This window comes from Muscardinus avellanarius (genome assembly GCF_963383645.1).
Source record: "Muscardinus avellanarius genome assembly, chromosome: 16".
NCBI classification, from domain to species: domain Eukaryota; kingdom Metazoa; phylum Chordata; class Mammalia; order Rodentia; family Gliridae; genus Muscardinus; species Muscardinus avellanarius.
Window position 1 is genome coordinate 19,420,075 of NC_137802.1, and position 13,264 is coordinate 19,433,338.

At 49.1% G+C, this 13,264-nt stretch overlaps 1 protein-coding gene across 2 annotated transcripts; it reads left to right on the forward strand.

The window, feature by feature from the left end:
* Positions 1-8,578: 8,578 nt before the first annotated feature.
* GGT6 (gamma-glutamyltransferase 6) lies at positions 8,579-11,531 on the forward strand (the record flags this gene model as incomplete). 2 transcript variants are annotated; one of them, XM_080712675.1, is made up of 4 exons in its annotated part: positions 8,579-8,712; positions 9,279-9,478; positions 9,558-9,671; positions 10,492-11,531. In XM_080712675.1, the coding sequence occupies 4 exons, from the start codon at positions 8,579-8,581 to the stop codon at positions 11,529-11,531; spliced, it is 1,488 nt and encodes a 495-aa protein (XP_080568801.1). The 2 variants fall into 2 exon arrangements, with proteins under 2 accessions (XP_080568801.1, XP_080568802.1); XM_080712676.1 differs by lacking the exon at positions 9,558-9,671.
* Between the last annotated feature and the right edge of the window lie 1,733 nt (positions 11,532-13,264).

Here is a 13,264-nt window from a genome sequence, read left to right on the forward strand (position 1 = left end):
CCAGAAAAATTCCTAGAACTAATAAATGAATTTAGTAAGGTCTCATGATACAATTATCAAAGTCAATAATCCAAAATCTATTATATTTCTTTTTATTTTATATAGATCATTTCAAAGAATCAGCTTTTGGATTCATTTCTGGTTTTGTTAACTTTTTTTTTTAAGGTACTGGGGATGGAACCCAGAGGCATTCTACCTCTGAACTGCACCCCCACCCCTATTTTTTATTTTTTATTTTGAAACAGGGTCTCACTGAGGCTGTTCTCGAACCACGATCCTCCTGTCTCAGCCTCCCAAATGCTGAGATTATAAGTGTGTGCCACTACACCCAGCCTTGTTAACTTAATTTTTTAATGGGTGAAAGATTTAGACACTTCAGCAAAGAAGATATATAAATAGTAATATGCAAATAAAATGATGTTTGACATCATTAGACATTAGAAAAATGCAAATTAAAGCCACAGTGAGCTACCACTACACATACATAAGCACATACATGTGGCTAAATATCATAAAAACTGAAATGTTTCCAAGAATGTGGAGCAGTGTCAGTGTCCATATATTGTTAAAGGAAATTCAAAGTGGTACAGCTGTTTTGGAAAACAGTTTGATAGTTTCTTATTAGCCACACACTTCGATATGACCCAGAAGTCTCTCTCTTAGATTATATTAGAAAGGAATGAAAACATATGTCCACACAAAGTCTACTACACACATTTTTATAATGTCTATATTCACAATAGTAAAAGCTTGGAAACAACCCAATCTCCATCAGTGTGGGAATAGATAAACTGTGGTATGTGGAGACAGTGAACATGACTCAGCAATGAGAAGAAACTGCTGATACCTGCAGCGACACACGTACTTCTCAAGGCTGTGTGCTAAGTGAGGGAAGGCAGACCAGGACGAGGACACGCCCTGCAGCCCACTTACAACATGGACAGCCTCAAAACGTGGCTGTGTTGCTAGAGACAAACATACAGAGGTAGAAATAAAATCAGTGATTACCAAGGGCTGGAGGTAACAGGTTGCAGCAGAGGGACACAGGAAACTAGACAGATGCTAGAAATAGGTATAACACTTGGTGAATTTAGCCGGGAGCGGTGGTGCACGCTTGGAATCCCAGCATTTGGGAGGATGAGACCAGAGGATCACGGTTTGCGGACAGTCTCAGCTACCTAGTGAGGCCCTCTGCAACTCAGTGAGACCCTGTCTCAAAATAAAGAACAAAAAATAGGGCAGGGGTGTAGCTCAGAGGTAGAATGCCCCTGGGTTCCATCCCCAGACCCATTAAAAAAAAACAAAAAACACTTAACCTGATGAATTTTTCTTTTTGTAAAAAAAAAAAAAAAAAAAAAAAAAAGCTGGGCATGGTGGCACATACTTGTAATCCCAACATTTAGGAGGCTGAGACAGGAGGATTGTGGTTTTTGGACAGCCTCAGTTACTTAGTGAGGCCCTTTGCAACTCAGTGAGACTCTTTCAAAATAAAAATAAAAATAAAAATAGTAAAGCTCGGAGGTAGAATGCTCCTGGGTTCAATCCCTAGTACTGAAAAATAAAATGTGTGTGAAACTAGAAATTGAACGTAAGGGCATATATCATTATACCTTCAAGCTACACCCCATCCTATTTATTATTATTATTATTATTATTATTATTAATTGAAGCAGAGTCTTACTAAATTGCAGAGGATCTCACTAAATTTCTAAAGCTGGACTCAAACCTGTTATCCTCCTGTAAAGAGAAGACCCCAGGGCAGCACATGAGCAAGGAGAAAGAGAGGACATTGAGAATTTAATTACATTCATACTCTCCATCTCTCCGTCTGTCTGTCTGTCTGTCTGTCTGTCTGTCTGTCTGTCTCTCTCTCTCTCTCTCTCTCTCTCTCTCACACACACACACACACACACACACACACACACACACACAAGCACACATGCACACGTTTTACCATTGCATGCATACCATCATGCATACCATCCCAGTACCTGAGATGCTGAGATAGGAAGATCACAGGTTCTAGGACAGTCTCAGCAGGTAGTGAGACTCTCATCAACCTAGTGAGACTCTATTTTCAAATAAAAATGAAATAGGGCTGGAGGTGTAGCTCAGAGGTACAATGTCCCCGGATTCAATCCCCAGTGCCACAAAAAAATACAAAATATTCAAATACCTATTGGCTAATAGTAGTTTTGTTAATAAAGTGAAGAGAGTTGGCAGATTGGAAACGTGTCCCTGAAATCTATTGGGAGGAAATGATGTGATTTTTGCTTCTTGGAGCCTGCAGCAGTATTTAAAACCTGCTCACGAGCGCCATCTGGAGGCAAGAAATGGCTTTAGCAGCAAGGAATTAAAGCCTGATCAGCTAGCGAGCCTAGCAGAGGAGACTGTATCAAAGAAACCTGGTCTTGAAGTTTACAGAAGTGTCTCTCTAGAGGAAGAGCCCAGGGAGCTGCGCCAGCTCACACAGTAGCAAACCAAGATCTTTACTGTCCACCTCCTTCCCCTCCCGCTCTTTGCTCTTCAACAATGGAGAAACCAAAATCCACCAAGCCAGGGGAAAACCCTGGCTTCCTGAGGAGGGAGGCCCCAGGGCAGCACAGGAGCAAGGAGAAAGAGAGGACATTGAGACTTTAGGTACATTCATATCCCCCTCCCCCCCCCCTCTCTCTCTCACACACACACACACACACACACACACACACACACACACACACACACATATTTTACCATTGCATGCTGCCTACCAAATAGACTAAGATGGTGCAAAGAAGAATTTTTAATTTAATTTATTTTTTATTTTTTATTTTTTGGTGGTACTGGGGGTGGAACCCAGAGGCTTCCTACCTCCGGCCTATACTCCAAGATCCATTTTATATTTTATTTGGAAACTCACTAAGTAGCTGAGAGCCTCACTCAGTAGCTGAGGCTGGCTTCGAACCTGTGCGATCCTCCTGTCTCAGCCTTCCAAGCGCGGGGATTACAAGCGTGCGCCACCACGCCCGGCTGAGATTTTAATTTTACATGATCTCTTAGTTCTTGGGTGATTTGTTGTTGTTGTTGTTTTAGTTTTGTGGATTTGTGTATGTGTTGGTTTGGAGGGTTGGTTTTTTGCTTATATTCTTTTTTTTTTTTTTTTCAGTACTGGGGATGGAATCCATGGACAATCTACCTCCGAGCTAGACACCCAGCCCTATTTTTTATTATTTCTTTTGAAACAAGGTCTCACTGAGTTGCAGGGGTACCTGAAGCTAGTTGTGAACCTGCGATCCTCCTGTCTCAGCCTCCCAAGTACTGGAATTACAAGTATGTGTCCTTCTCCATGCCCCAGACCTCTTTTTCTTTTTTCTTTTTCTGTTTTTCTTTCTTTCTTTTTTTCTTTTTGTTGTTGTTTTGTTTTGTTTTTGCAGTACTGGGGGTGGAACCCAGGGATATTCTACCTCCAAGCTACATCCCCAGCTGTATTTTTTATTCTTTATTTTGAAACAGGATCTCACTGAGTTGCAAAAGGACTCACTAAGCAACTGAGGCTGTCCTTGAACCATGATCCTCTTGTCTCAGCCTCCCAAATGCTGGGATTATAAAGCGTGCACCACTATACCCAACTCTCTTTTGCTTTTTTTATACAACCACTTAAGCCAGGTGTGGTGGCACATGCTTGTAATCTCAATACTTGAGAGGCTGAGACAGGAGGATCGCAGATTCTAGGCCAGCCTCAGCTACTTAGTGAGGCCCTCCGCAACTTAATGAGACTCTGTTTCAAAATAAAAATAGGACCAGGGGTGTATCTTAGAGGTGGAATGCTCTGGGTTAAGTCCTCAGTAATACACACACACACACACACACACACACACACACACACACACAAACACACACACACAGCATATGAAATTCACCATTTTAACCATTTTAGCTACACAACTCAGTGATATCAAACATACTCACACTGTTGTACATCCATCCATCTCCAGAACCTTTTCATCCTCCCCAACTGAATCCCCAAATCCACTCAGCGGTAAGTCCAGGAGCCCCTGCGCCATGAGCCCCAGCGACCATTCCCCTCCATCTCCAAGAATTTGACCACATTATACTTTTTTTAAATTTCAGTGATCTTCAGGTCTCAGCCTCCCGAATGCTGGGATTACAAGCGTGCGCCACCATGCCCGGCTAAAATGATATTTTTATAACTTGAAGGGACCCAAGCTAGGCGTGGTGGCATATGCCTGTAATTCCAGTAGTTGGGAGGCTGAGACAGGAAGATCGCAGTTTCAAGGTAAGCCTCAGCAATTTATCAAGGCTCTCAGAAACTTAATGAAACCCTGCTTTTTTTTTTTTTTTGTGGTACTGGGGGTGGAACCCAGAAGCTTTCTACCTCCGGGCTATACTCCCAGACCTTTTTTATATTTTATTTGGAAACAGGGTCTCGCTAAGTTGCTGAGAGCCTCACTAAGTAGCTGAGGCTGGCTTCGAACCTGTGCGATCCTCCTGTCTCAGCCTCCCAAGCGCGGGGATTATAAGCGTGTGCCACCACGCCCGGCTAACCCTGCTTTTTTAAAATAAAATAAAAATAAGATATGGCTGGGAGTGTAGCTCAGAGATAGAATGCCTTGGATTCAATTCCCAGCACCACACACAAACACAAAAGTGACCCAAGGTGTGTGTATATCTGTGTGTGTGTGTGTGTGTGTGTGTGTGTGTGTGTGTGTGTGTGTAAATTGTACCAAGAGTACTCTCCTGCTGAACCCAAGATCTCATCTACATACTGAAGTCACAGTGCTCAGACCCAGGGGCCTGGAGCCAATGAGCCAGCTGGCTGGGCTGGGTCACATATTCGGCCCTTCACTCCACCAGGCGGCAGGTTGAGGACGGATGGATGTACTCCCTGCTCTTGAGTGGGAGACAGAGGACACTACTCGCCTCTGTCATATAAATGGGCTAAAGAGAACCTCCGGGCCTTGGTTGCTATGTCCTCTACATCTTCACAACAAAACCATTAGCTCAAAAGCCCACTGGATCCAAACTTAAACGTTTATACCTAATTGCTTTTTATATAGTCCAACTCAACACTTGTTCGGCCACTTTGAGTGTAGCCACTCTACCAGCACCTGTCAAATAGACATTTGGTTAGAATGCTAAACCCTGGTGCCATAAGAGCCCCAGTCGCTCTGCCCAGGCCCACCCCCAAAGAGTCCTTGGACCTAGATACACCCTCTTCCTCCAGACATGCAAATCCCCTTTCTGATCCCTCCCCCCCGGGGAGTTCCCTTTCTCTCTCCCCTTCCTAGGTGGTGTGTGTGCAGCCAGTATCGCTAGAAGTCCCCTGCTATGAAGGACTTCCCCTCTTAGGCAACCCTGTGCGAGTGAACACCCAAATCAAGCTCGTTGTGCACGACCGCCACCTGGTGGTCATTCCCTGCACCGCCCAAATCCTAGATTTCTCACCAGGACTCCACACAATAGAGGAATTCCCCATTCAAAAAACCTAGATGCTGCCTGGCGTGGTGGCGCACGCTTGTAATCCCAGCATTCGGGAGGCCGAGACCTGAAGATCGCGGTTCGCGGACAGCCTCAGCTATTTAGTAAGGCCCCTTGCAACTCAGTGAGACCCGGTTTCAAAATAAAGAATAAAAAATAGAGTGTAGCTCAGAGGTATTCCATCCCCAGACCCGAGAAAAACAAAAAACCCTAGATGCTCTTAGGGAGGAGTATAGAGAGTAGGGACACAAAAACCTGGTGAACATTCACAAATAAGACTCTTAAGACTCTTAAACCAGGCACAGAAGCACACGGGAGTACTGTAATCCCAGTACTTGGGAGGCTAAGACAGGAGGATCTCAGGTTTGAGGACAGGCTCAGCAAATTAGCAAGGAACCTCTGCAACTTAGTGAGATCCTGTTTCCAAATAAAATAGGTCTGGGGATATAGCTCAGAGGTAGAATGCCCTGGCTCCAGTACCACAAAAAAGGGTTAAATAAATAATAACTATAATAATAATAACAAGACTCTCAGCACAAAGAAAAGAAGGGCTGGTGCCCAAAGACAACTGGAACACTTTGTTGTTTCTGTTTTGTTTGTTTTTTTTGTACTGGAGATTGAGCCTGAGGCATTCTACTTCCAAGCTACATCTCTAGCCCTTTTTAATATTTTATTCGATATTGGAGATTGAACCCAGGAGCATTCTATCTCTGAGCTACATCCCCATTCCTATTTTATTTTTATTTGGAAATAGGATCTCACTAGGTTGATGAGAGTCTCACTACTTGCTGAGGCTGTCCTAGAACCTGTGACCCTCCTGTCTCAGCCTCTTTATTTTGAAATGGGGTTTCACTAAGTTGCTGAGAGCCTCACTAAATTGCTGAGGTTAGTCTTGAACCTGTGACCCTCCTGTCTCAGCCTGCCAGCACTGGGATTACAGGCATGCACCACCAGGCCTGGCTTGGAACACATTTGATAAAAAGTAAAAGCAATAAGTAAGGGACTAGATGCTCTCAGGAAGATGACACCATCGGCACGTCAGGGTTTGTAACTTTTGCTTTGGAAATATTAAGAAAAGAAGGTAGGCGCTATGGTGCATGCCTTTAATCCCAGCTACTCAGAAGGTTGCCTGTTTGGATGCAAGTTCAGAGACCAGCCCTCACAATTTAGCAAGACCCTGTCTCAAAATAAAAAATAAAAGCCGGTCCGGGCGTGGTGGCGCACGCTTGTAATCCCAGCACTTGGGAGGCTGAGACAGGAGGATCACACAGGTTCGAAGCCAGCCTCAGCTACTTAGTGAGGCTCTCAGCAACTTAGTGAGACCCTGTTTCCAAATAAAATAGAAAATAGGTCTAAGAGTGTAGCCCAGAGGTAGAAAGCCCCTGGGCTCCACTCCCAGTACCACACACACACACACACACAAAATACATATATATATACATATATATATATACATACATATATATATATGCCGGGCGCTGTGGCGCGTGCTTGTAATCCCTGCGCTTGGGAGGCAAAGACAGGAGGATCCCACAGGTTCGAAGCCAGCTGCGCTGGTGTAAGAGACCCTGTTTCAAAAATATAAAGTAGGTCTGGGAGGGTAGCCCAGAGGTAGAAGGGCTTCCAGGAACCCCAGTACCACCAAAAAATAAAAAAATTAAAATTAAAAATTAAAAATATAAAAGTCAGGGGCTATAGATCAGTGGTAGAGGGCTTGCCTAGCATGTATTGGTTCAAATCCCAGTACTGAAAAAAAAAAAAAAAAAAAGAAAGAAAATTTGAAAAGTAATACCCAAAGTGATGACTGCTTACTAGAATCAGACCTCCTTCATTCGAAGTCCAGGTCTGAAAAATACTTCCTGGGTGGCAGCAAGGCCAGGCCACTCAAATAAATGCCCTCTTGCCCCCCTTTTTTTCCTTCAGTACTGGGAACTGAACTGACGGGCATTCTATATCTGAACTACACCTTCAGCCCCATGTTTATTTTTTACTTGGAAACAGGGTCTCCCTAAGTTGCTAAAGACCTTGCTAAATTGCTGAGGCTAGCTTTGAACCTGTGACCCTCCTATTTTAGCCTCCCAAATACTGGGATTATAGGTGTGTGCTACCACACCCAGGCTGACTTTGAACCTGCGATCCTCCTGTCTCAGCCTCCCAAGTACGGGGATACGCCCAACTTAAATATTATTCTTTTTACTAAACAAACTTTTTTTGACAGAAAGAAACAAGGGCGAGGGCGAGGCTTCCGGAAGCTTCAGTTCCCCCCTCCTGTCACTCCTGACTTCTGATGGCAGACTAGTTTGGCCTGGTTTTGTACTTTGTGTCAATGAAGCCTACAGTGCACACTCACGCATGGTGGGCTGTTCATGATAGCTGATCTTTGTGATTTTTATTGCACATAATTGTGGATGGCTCATTCTCACAGCTGCTGCACATCCTACTCACTGACTTACCGCCATTCATTCTGCCCTTAATGGAGGTTTGGACAGTTTCCAAGGTGGGGCTCTTACAATAGCACTGTTTGCCTTGGAACTGGGAGACTGGAAACAGAGCTTCCAGGCAGCGGCTCCCCACTGACGTCTGTGGCGCCACCTGCTGGGAAAAGCCTCAGGGTTTACCTTCACCCAAGTTGCTCCACAGACCTCAGAGCAGCAGAGACTGAGCCTGGCCCTACCTGGAGCCACACCCCTACCAGGGGACCATGCCCCGTGTGGCACCCTCTCTGTCATGCACAGAGTCACCACCCAGGTCACATGTAACTGTAAGCTAATTCAAGTCCACAGTCCCTAGAGTCCTAGGCCGGCACAGGGGCTGCTCCCCCAAGGGAGGGACTGTAGGGTGGCCCCGCCAGGCCCCTGGCTGCAGGGCTAGGCTCTTCCTCCACCTCTGAACTGTGGCTAACAGGCAGCACACTGGGAACCTGTCATAAGCGCCCCGTGTCCTACTGGGACAGGCACAGCGCAGCCTCTGTGGCTCTGCCCTGCCCAGACCTGTTCTAGGTTCCACCACCACCCCTCCCTAAGGCCACCGCACCTTCCACCAGTCTGGCTGGGCAGGGCCTCTGAGTCTCCCTGGGAGGAGGGCTGGGCAGCACTGGGCCATGGAAGCCATGGCAGAGCCGGTGCTGTACCATAAATTGCAGATCTGGGAGCCAAGCATGGAGTCAGAGGAGGAAGAAGAGGAGACTTCAGAGCCGCTGGTCCCCTGCCCTAGGGGGCCCCAGGCTGCCCCTGGGTGAGTCAGGGCAGGGTCTGGCTCCCCATTTCAGACTGGAGGCTGGAGGCTGGAGGCTGGCAAGTCCTTCTCTCCGAGTCCCTAAAGGGAGGGGATTCAGGCAACCCTGTTCTTGGCTCAGCTTCTGGGACTTTCTAGATGAATGGGGGAGGGGGCCCTGGGCTGCAGCCCCAGACTCAGCTGAGCCAATCAAAGGTCTGTGCATCTGAAAGGATATTTGTAGCAAGCCTGGCCTGTCCAGGGCGCGGCTCTTTCCCAGGTTCCCAGGCCCCGTCCCCGGTGAGGAGGCACCTACTGGACAGGCGTGGGCTGGCTGCACCTGGCCAGAATAGCTCTTCAGCCTTTTCTTCCGGGCCTCCAGGTCTCCCTTCAGATAGGCTGGGCCTGCCTCTCGACCTGCGACCCGAGTGGGGCTGTTTCCCCAGCTCTTTCCACCTTCCCGCTGGGAAGCCCTCCTTGCCTTGGCAGACCTGTACGCTTGCAATAGCAAACCCTTTTGGGAAACCTTCGCTGGGTTCTCTCAGGGATTCCCCGCCCATCCCAGCTCAGGACACTCCTAACTGCAGGAAGGCTGGCGGTCTGCCCGGAGCCTGGGCCCGGCTGCTGGCAGCCCTGCTGCTGCTGGCTATTAGCTGCTCCCTGGCTGTGAGGCACCTCGCAGGCAGGGCCGGCTCCACCGGAAGTGTGGGCTCCACAGCGCCTCCAGCTGGTGGACACTCCCATCGCGCCGGCGTTTACCACCACAGCGCCCTCATCAGCCCGGCAGGTCAGTGCTGGGGAGGGGAGGGGAGGCCGGGGTCACTGCTCTCAGGCCCCTCCCTGTGACCGTCCCTTCCTTGTCGCAGCCACATGCTCCAACCTGGGGCGAGAGCTGCTTACCACCGGGGGCAACGTCGTGGACGCCGGAGTGGGAGCCGCTCTGTGCCTGGCAGTGCTACATCCTCATGCCACGGGGTTAGGTGAGTGAGCCACGCCCCGATGGCAACCCCAACCCGGGGCCTGCTCAGCGACCTCCAGACTAGCTACTGAACAGGACGGGCCTTGAGCTCAAGTCTGCTCAACTTTTTTTTTTTTTTTTTTTTTTCCTTCGGTACTGGGTATGGAACCAAGAAGCATTGTACCTCCGAGCTACATACTCAGCCCTATATTTTAGTCTTTTTTATTTTTTTAAATAGGGGCTCACTGAATTGCGGAGGGCCTGGCTAAATAGCTGAGGCTGTCCACGAACCGCGATCCTCCGGTCTCCGCCTCCTGAATGCTGGGATTACAAGCGTGCGACACCACGCCCGGCTAAGTCTGTTCAGTCTTGACCCCAGGTATACCATCTACGCACCCAGCTGTTCTGGGACAGTGGGATAGTTTGTGGAGAGAGCAAGGAAGACACCCAGTGACGGGATAGGAGATGGAGGGTTTAATGAGAAATGCTTATGGGGAGGACCAGTGGTGAAGGGTAGACAGGCCATCTTCCTTTTTTTCTTTTTTTTTTTCTTTTTTTTTTACTGGGGTTGAACTCGGGAGCATTCTACCTCTGAGCTATACCCCTAGTCTTTAATTATTTTTATTTTTGATACTAGGTCTGCTCAGTTGCTGAGGCTGGCCTCAGACCTGTGATTCTCCTGTCTCAGCCTCCCACTGTTCTCCTTTTCTGAAAGGATGATAAGCCAGGCTTGGCCCTAGGCTCCACGATCTCTACCTCAGCCACATCAGTGACCTTCACCCAGGCTCTGAGAGCCCCTGCCCCAGTCCCCGGCCCCTGGGTGACCCTTCTGTCTTCCCCAGGTGCTACATTCTGGGGCCTCTTCCACAACAGCTCTTCAGGAAGCTGCACTGCACTGACGCCAGGCCCGGCCTGGCCTCTGGGCCCCGGGCTGGGGCTGCCCACCGCTCTGCCTGCCCTGCACTTGCTACACGCCCGCTTCGGCCACCTGCCCTGGCCACGTCTGCTGGTGGCTCCCACCAAACTGGCTCAGGAAGGTTTTGTGGTGGATGCACCCCTGGCAAGGGCTCTGGCAGCCCAAGGCGCAAAGGGCCTCTGTCCACTGTTCTGCCATGCTGATGGGACTCCCCTGGGCCTTGGGGCCCGAGCCACCAACCCCAGACTGGCAGCTGTGTTCCGCAGGGCAGCACTGGCCACCACCCCACGCCTTGCTGGAGAGGCATTGTTGAGTCTGCTGGGCAGAGACCTGGGGCTGGAGGAACCCTCCACAGGGCCTGCACCCACCCTGGAGCCAGCTTTGCAGCTTTCCATGCCCCAGGGTGTCCTGTTCACCACCCCCGGCCCCTCGGCCGGCCCAGAGCTGCTGGCACTGCTGAAGGCAGCCATACACTCCAGACAGCCCAGCCCTGACCCCTGCCCTTCCCTCCCGCAAGCTGTCAGAACCCCCGTGAGCAGCATCCTGGCCACCGTGGACAGCAGTGGCTCTATGCTCCTGCTCGTGTCCTCTCTCAACAGCTCCTTTGGGTCTGGACATGTGTCCCCAAGCACTGGGGTGCTGCTCAGCAACCTGGTGGCCAGCTCTGCAACCAGTGCCTGGGCCTGCCCCCTCATTCTCCGCTCCAGTCTGGATGACACAGAGGCCGATGTAATGGGGCTGGTGGCCTCAGGAACCCCGAATATGGCTGGAGCCATGACTCACGCTTTGCTCAGCCATCTCTCGGGGCCCCCATCCCAGATGCAGCACCAGCACCAAGCTCAGCGAGGACCAACAGAGAGCCCCAGTACTTGCAGCCAAGGGACCCTATTGCAGGTCGCAGCCCATGCAGAGCACGCTCATGTCTCCAGTGTCCCCAGTGGCTGCTGCCCCTTCCAGGGGTTCTAGGCAGGGCAGACACTGGTAGGGGCAGAGTTACCACTGCAAACCTGAGGACAGGGGCAGAGCAGACCTGCCAGTGACAGAGAGCAGAGAGAGCATCTGCGGGTGCTCTCTACTAGCTCAATTATCTGGACTCAAGGCCTGGTATCCAGGGCCCACTCAACCATACAATGCCAAGCAGAGGCTCTAGGCTCCAAGGGCGGGATGGGTAGTGCCCTGGGGGCATCTCTTATTCTCCCTTCCAGCCATTCTCTGCTGATCTCTCTCACCTAGGCTAGAAACGAGGGAACAAATAAAGATTTCCTGGGTGTTACATGCCTTTCTTCCTTGTTGGTTAATTTCCTATAGCCTTTTTTTTTTTTGGTGGTGGTGGTGGTAGTGGTACTGGAGATTAAACTCAGGAGTGTTCTACCTCCAAACTACACTAGAGCCTCATTTTACTTTTTATTTTGAAACAGGGTCTTACTAATTTACCGAGAGCCTTGTTATTGTTAAGGCTGGCCTGGAACCTGCAATCCTCCCATCTCAGCCTCCCAAATACTAGGATTACAGGTGTGTGCCATCATGCCTGGCTGCTACCAGCCTGATTTCAGAGCATCCCCCATGGGCAGCACAGATGACCAACATCCAGAAAGGGTGTCTTGCAATTTCACCCTGCTCTGCCCTCATTTCCCTTTTGGGGCACCATAAGTGTAAAGTAAACCTCGTGTGTGTGTGTGTGTGTGTGTGTGTGTGTGTGTGTGTGTGTGTGTGTGTGTGTTAAACCAGGGATTGAATCCAGGGGTACCCTACCACTGAGCTATACCCCCAGCTTTTTTATTTCAAAAATAGTATCTCACTAAATTACTGCGTGCTGCGTCTCAACCTGGAATTCTCCTGTCTCAGCCTCCCAAGTGCTGGGATTACGGGCAATCGCAATGCCTGGCTTCTAAATTCACTTTCTAGAACAGACAACAGAGATAGAAAGGGAGTAGGAGGGTGAGTAGGAGGTGTCCCATGGCCTGAGGACCAGGGCTGGAGCTGCATGTGTAGGATTTAAAGCCCAAGGTTGGCCTTGACCTCCCCTCCACGCTGAGGTCTCTCCAAATAGCTCCTAAACCAGGCAGTGGGCCAGCCAGCAGCAGTTCTCCTGCCATGGTAAAAGGTGTCTCTGATTTAGCAGACCTCTGGGTCCCACTATCTTCACCTCCTCCTCAAAGAAAACTCTTCTTCAGGTCTGTAATGGTACCACAATCTCCCCAATTATTTTAGCCTCAAACCTGGCATCCCTCTCTCCTCTCTCCCCGGACACCTAGTTCATCATTCCCTACCACTGACCGGCTACGATTCTGCCAAGTCCGGCCCGTTCTCATCACCATGGTGCAATAATCCAACAGCCTCTGGTCTTCCAGTTTCTACCTTTGCCCCGTAATCCATCCCCCACCCCAGCAGCCAGATAATCCTGATGTAACCCCCAGTTCCACACAAAAAGTAAATAAATAAATAAATAACTGTAAACATGATGTAAAATGCACCAGTGACCTCCCAGCACAATCAGAATCAAAACCTGATCCTAGGCTGGGCGTGGTGGTGCACGCTTGTAATCCCAGCGCTTGGGAGGTGGAGACAGGAGGATCACACAGGTTCGAAGCCAGCTCTGGCTTAAGAGACCCTGTTTAAAAAAAAAAAAAAAAAAAAAAAAAAAAAACCTGATCCTGGCTGAGATCACTACATGTGCTGGCTTCTTTAACAATACACCC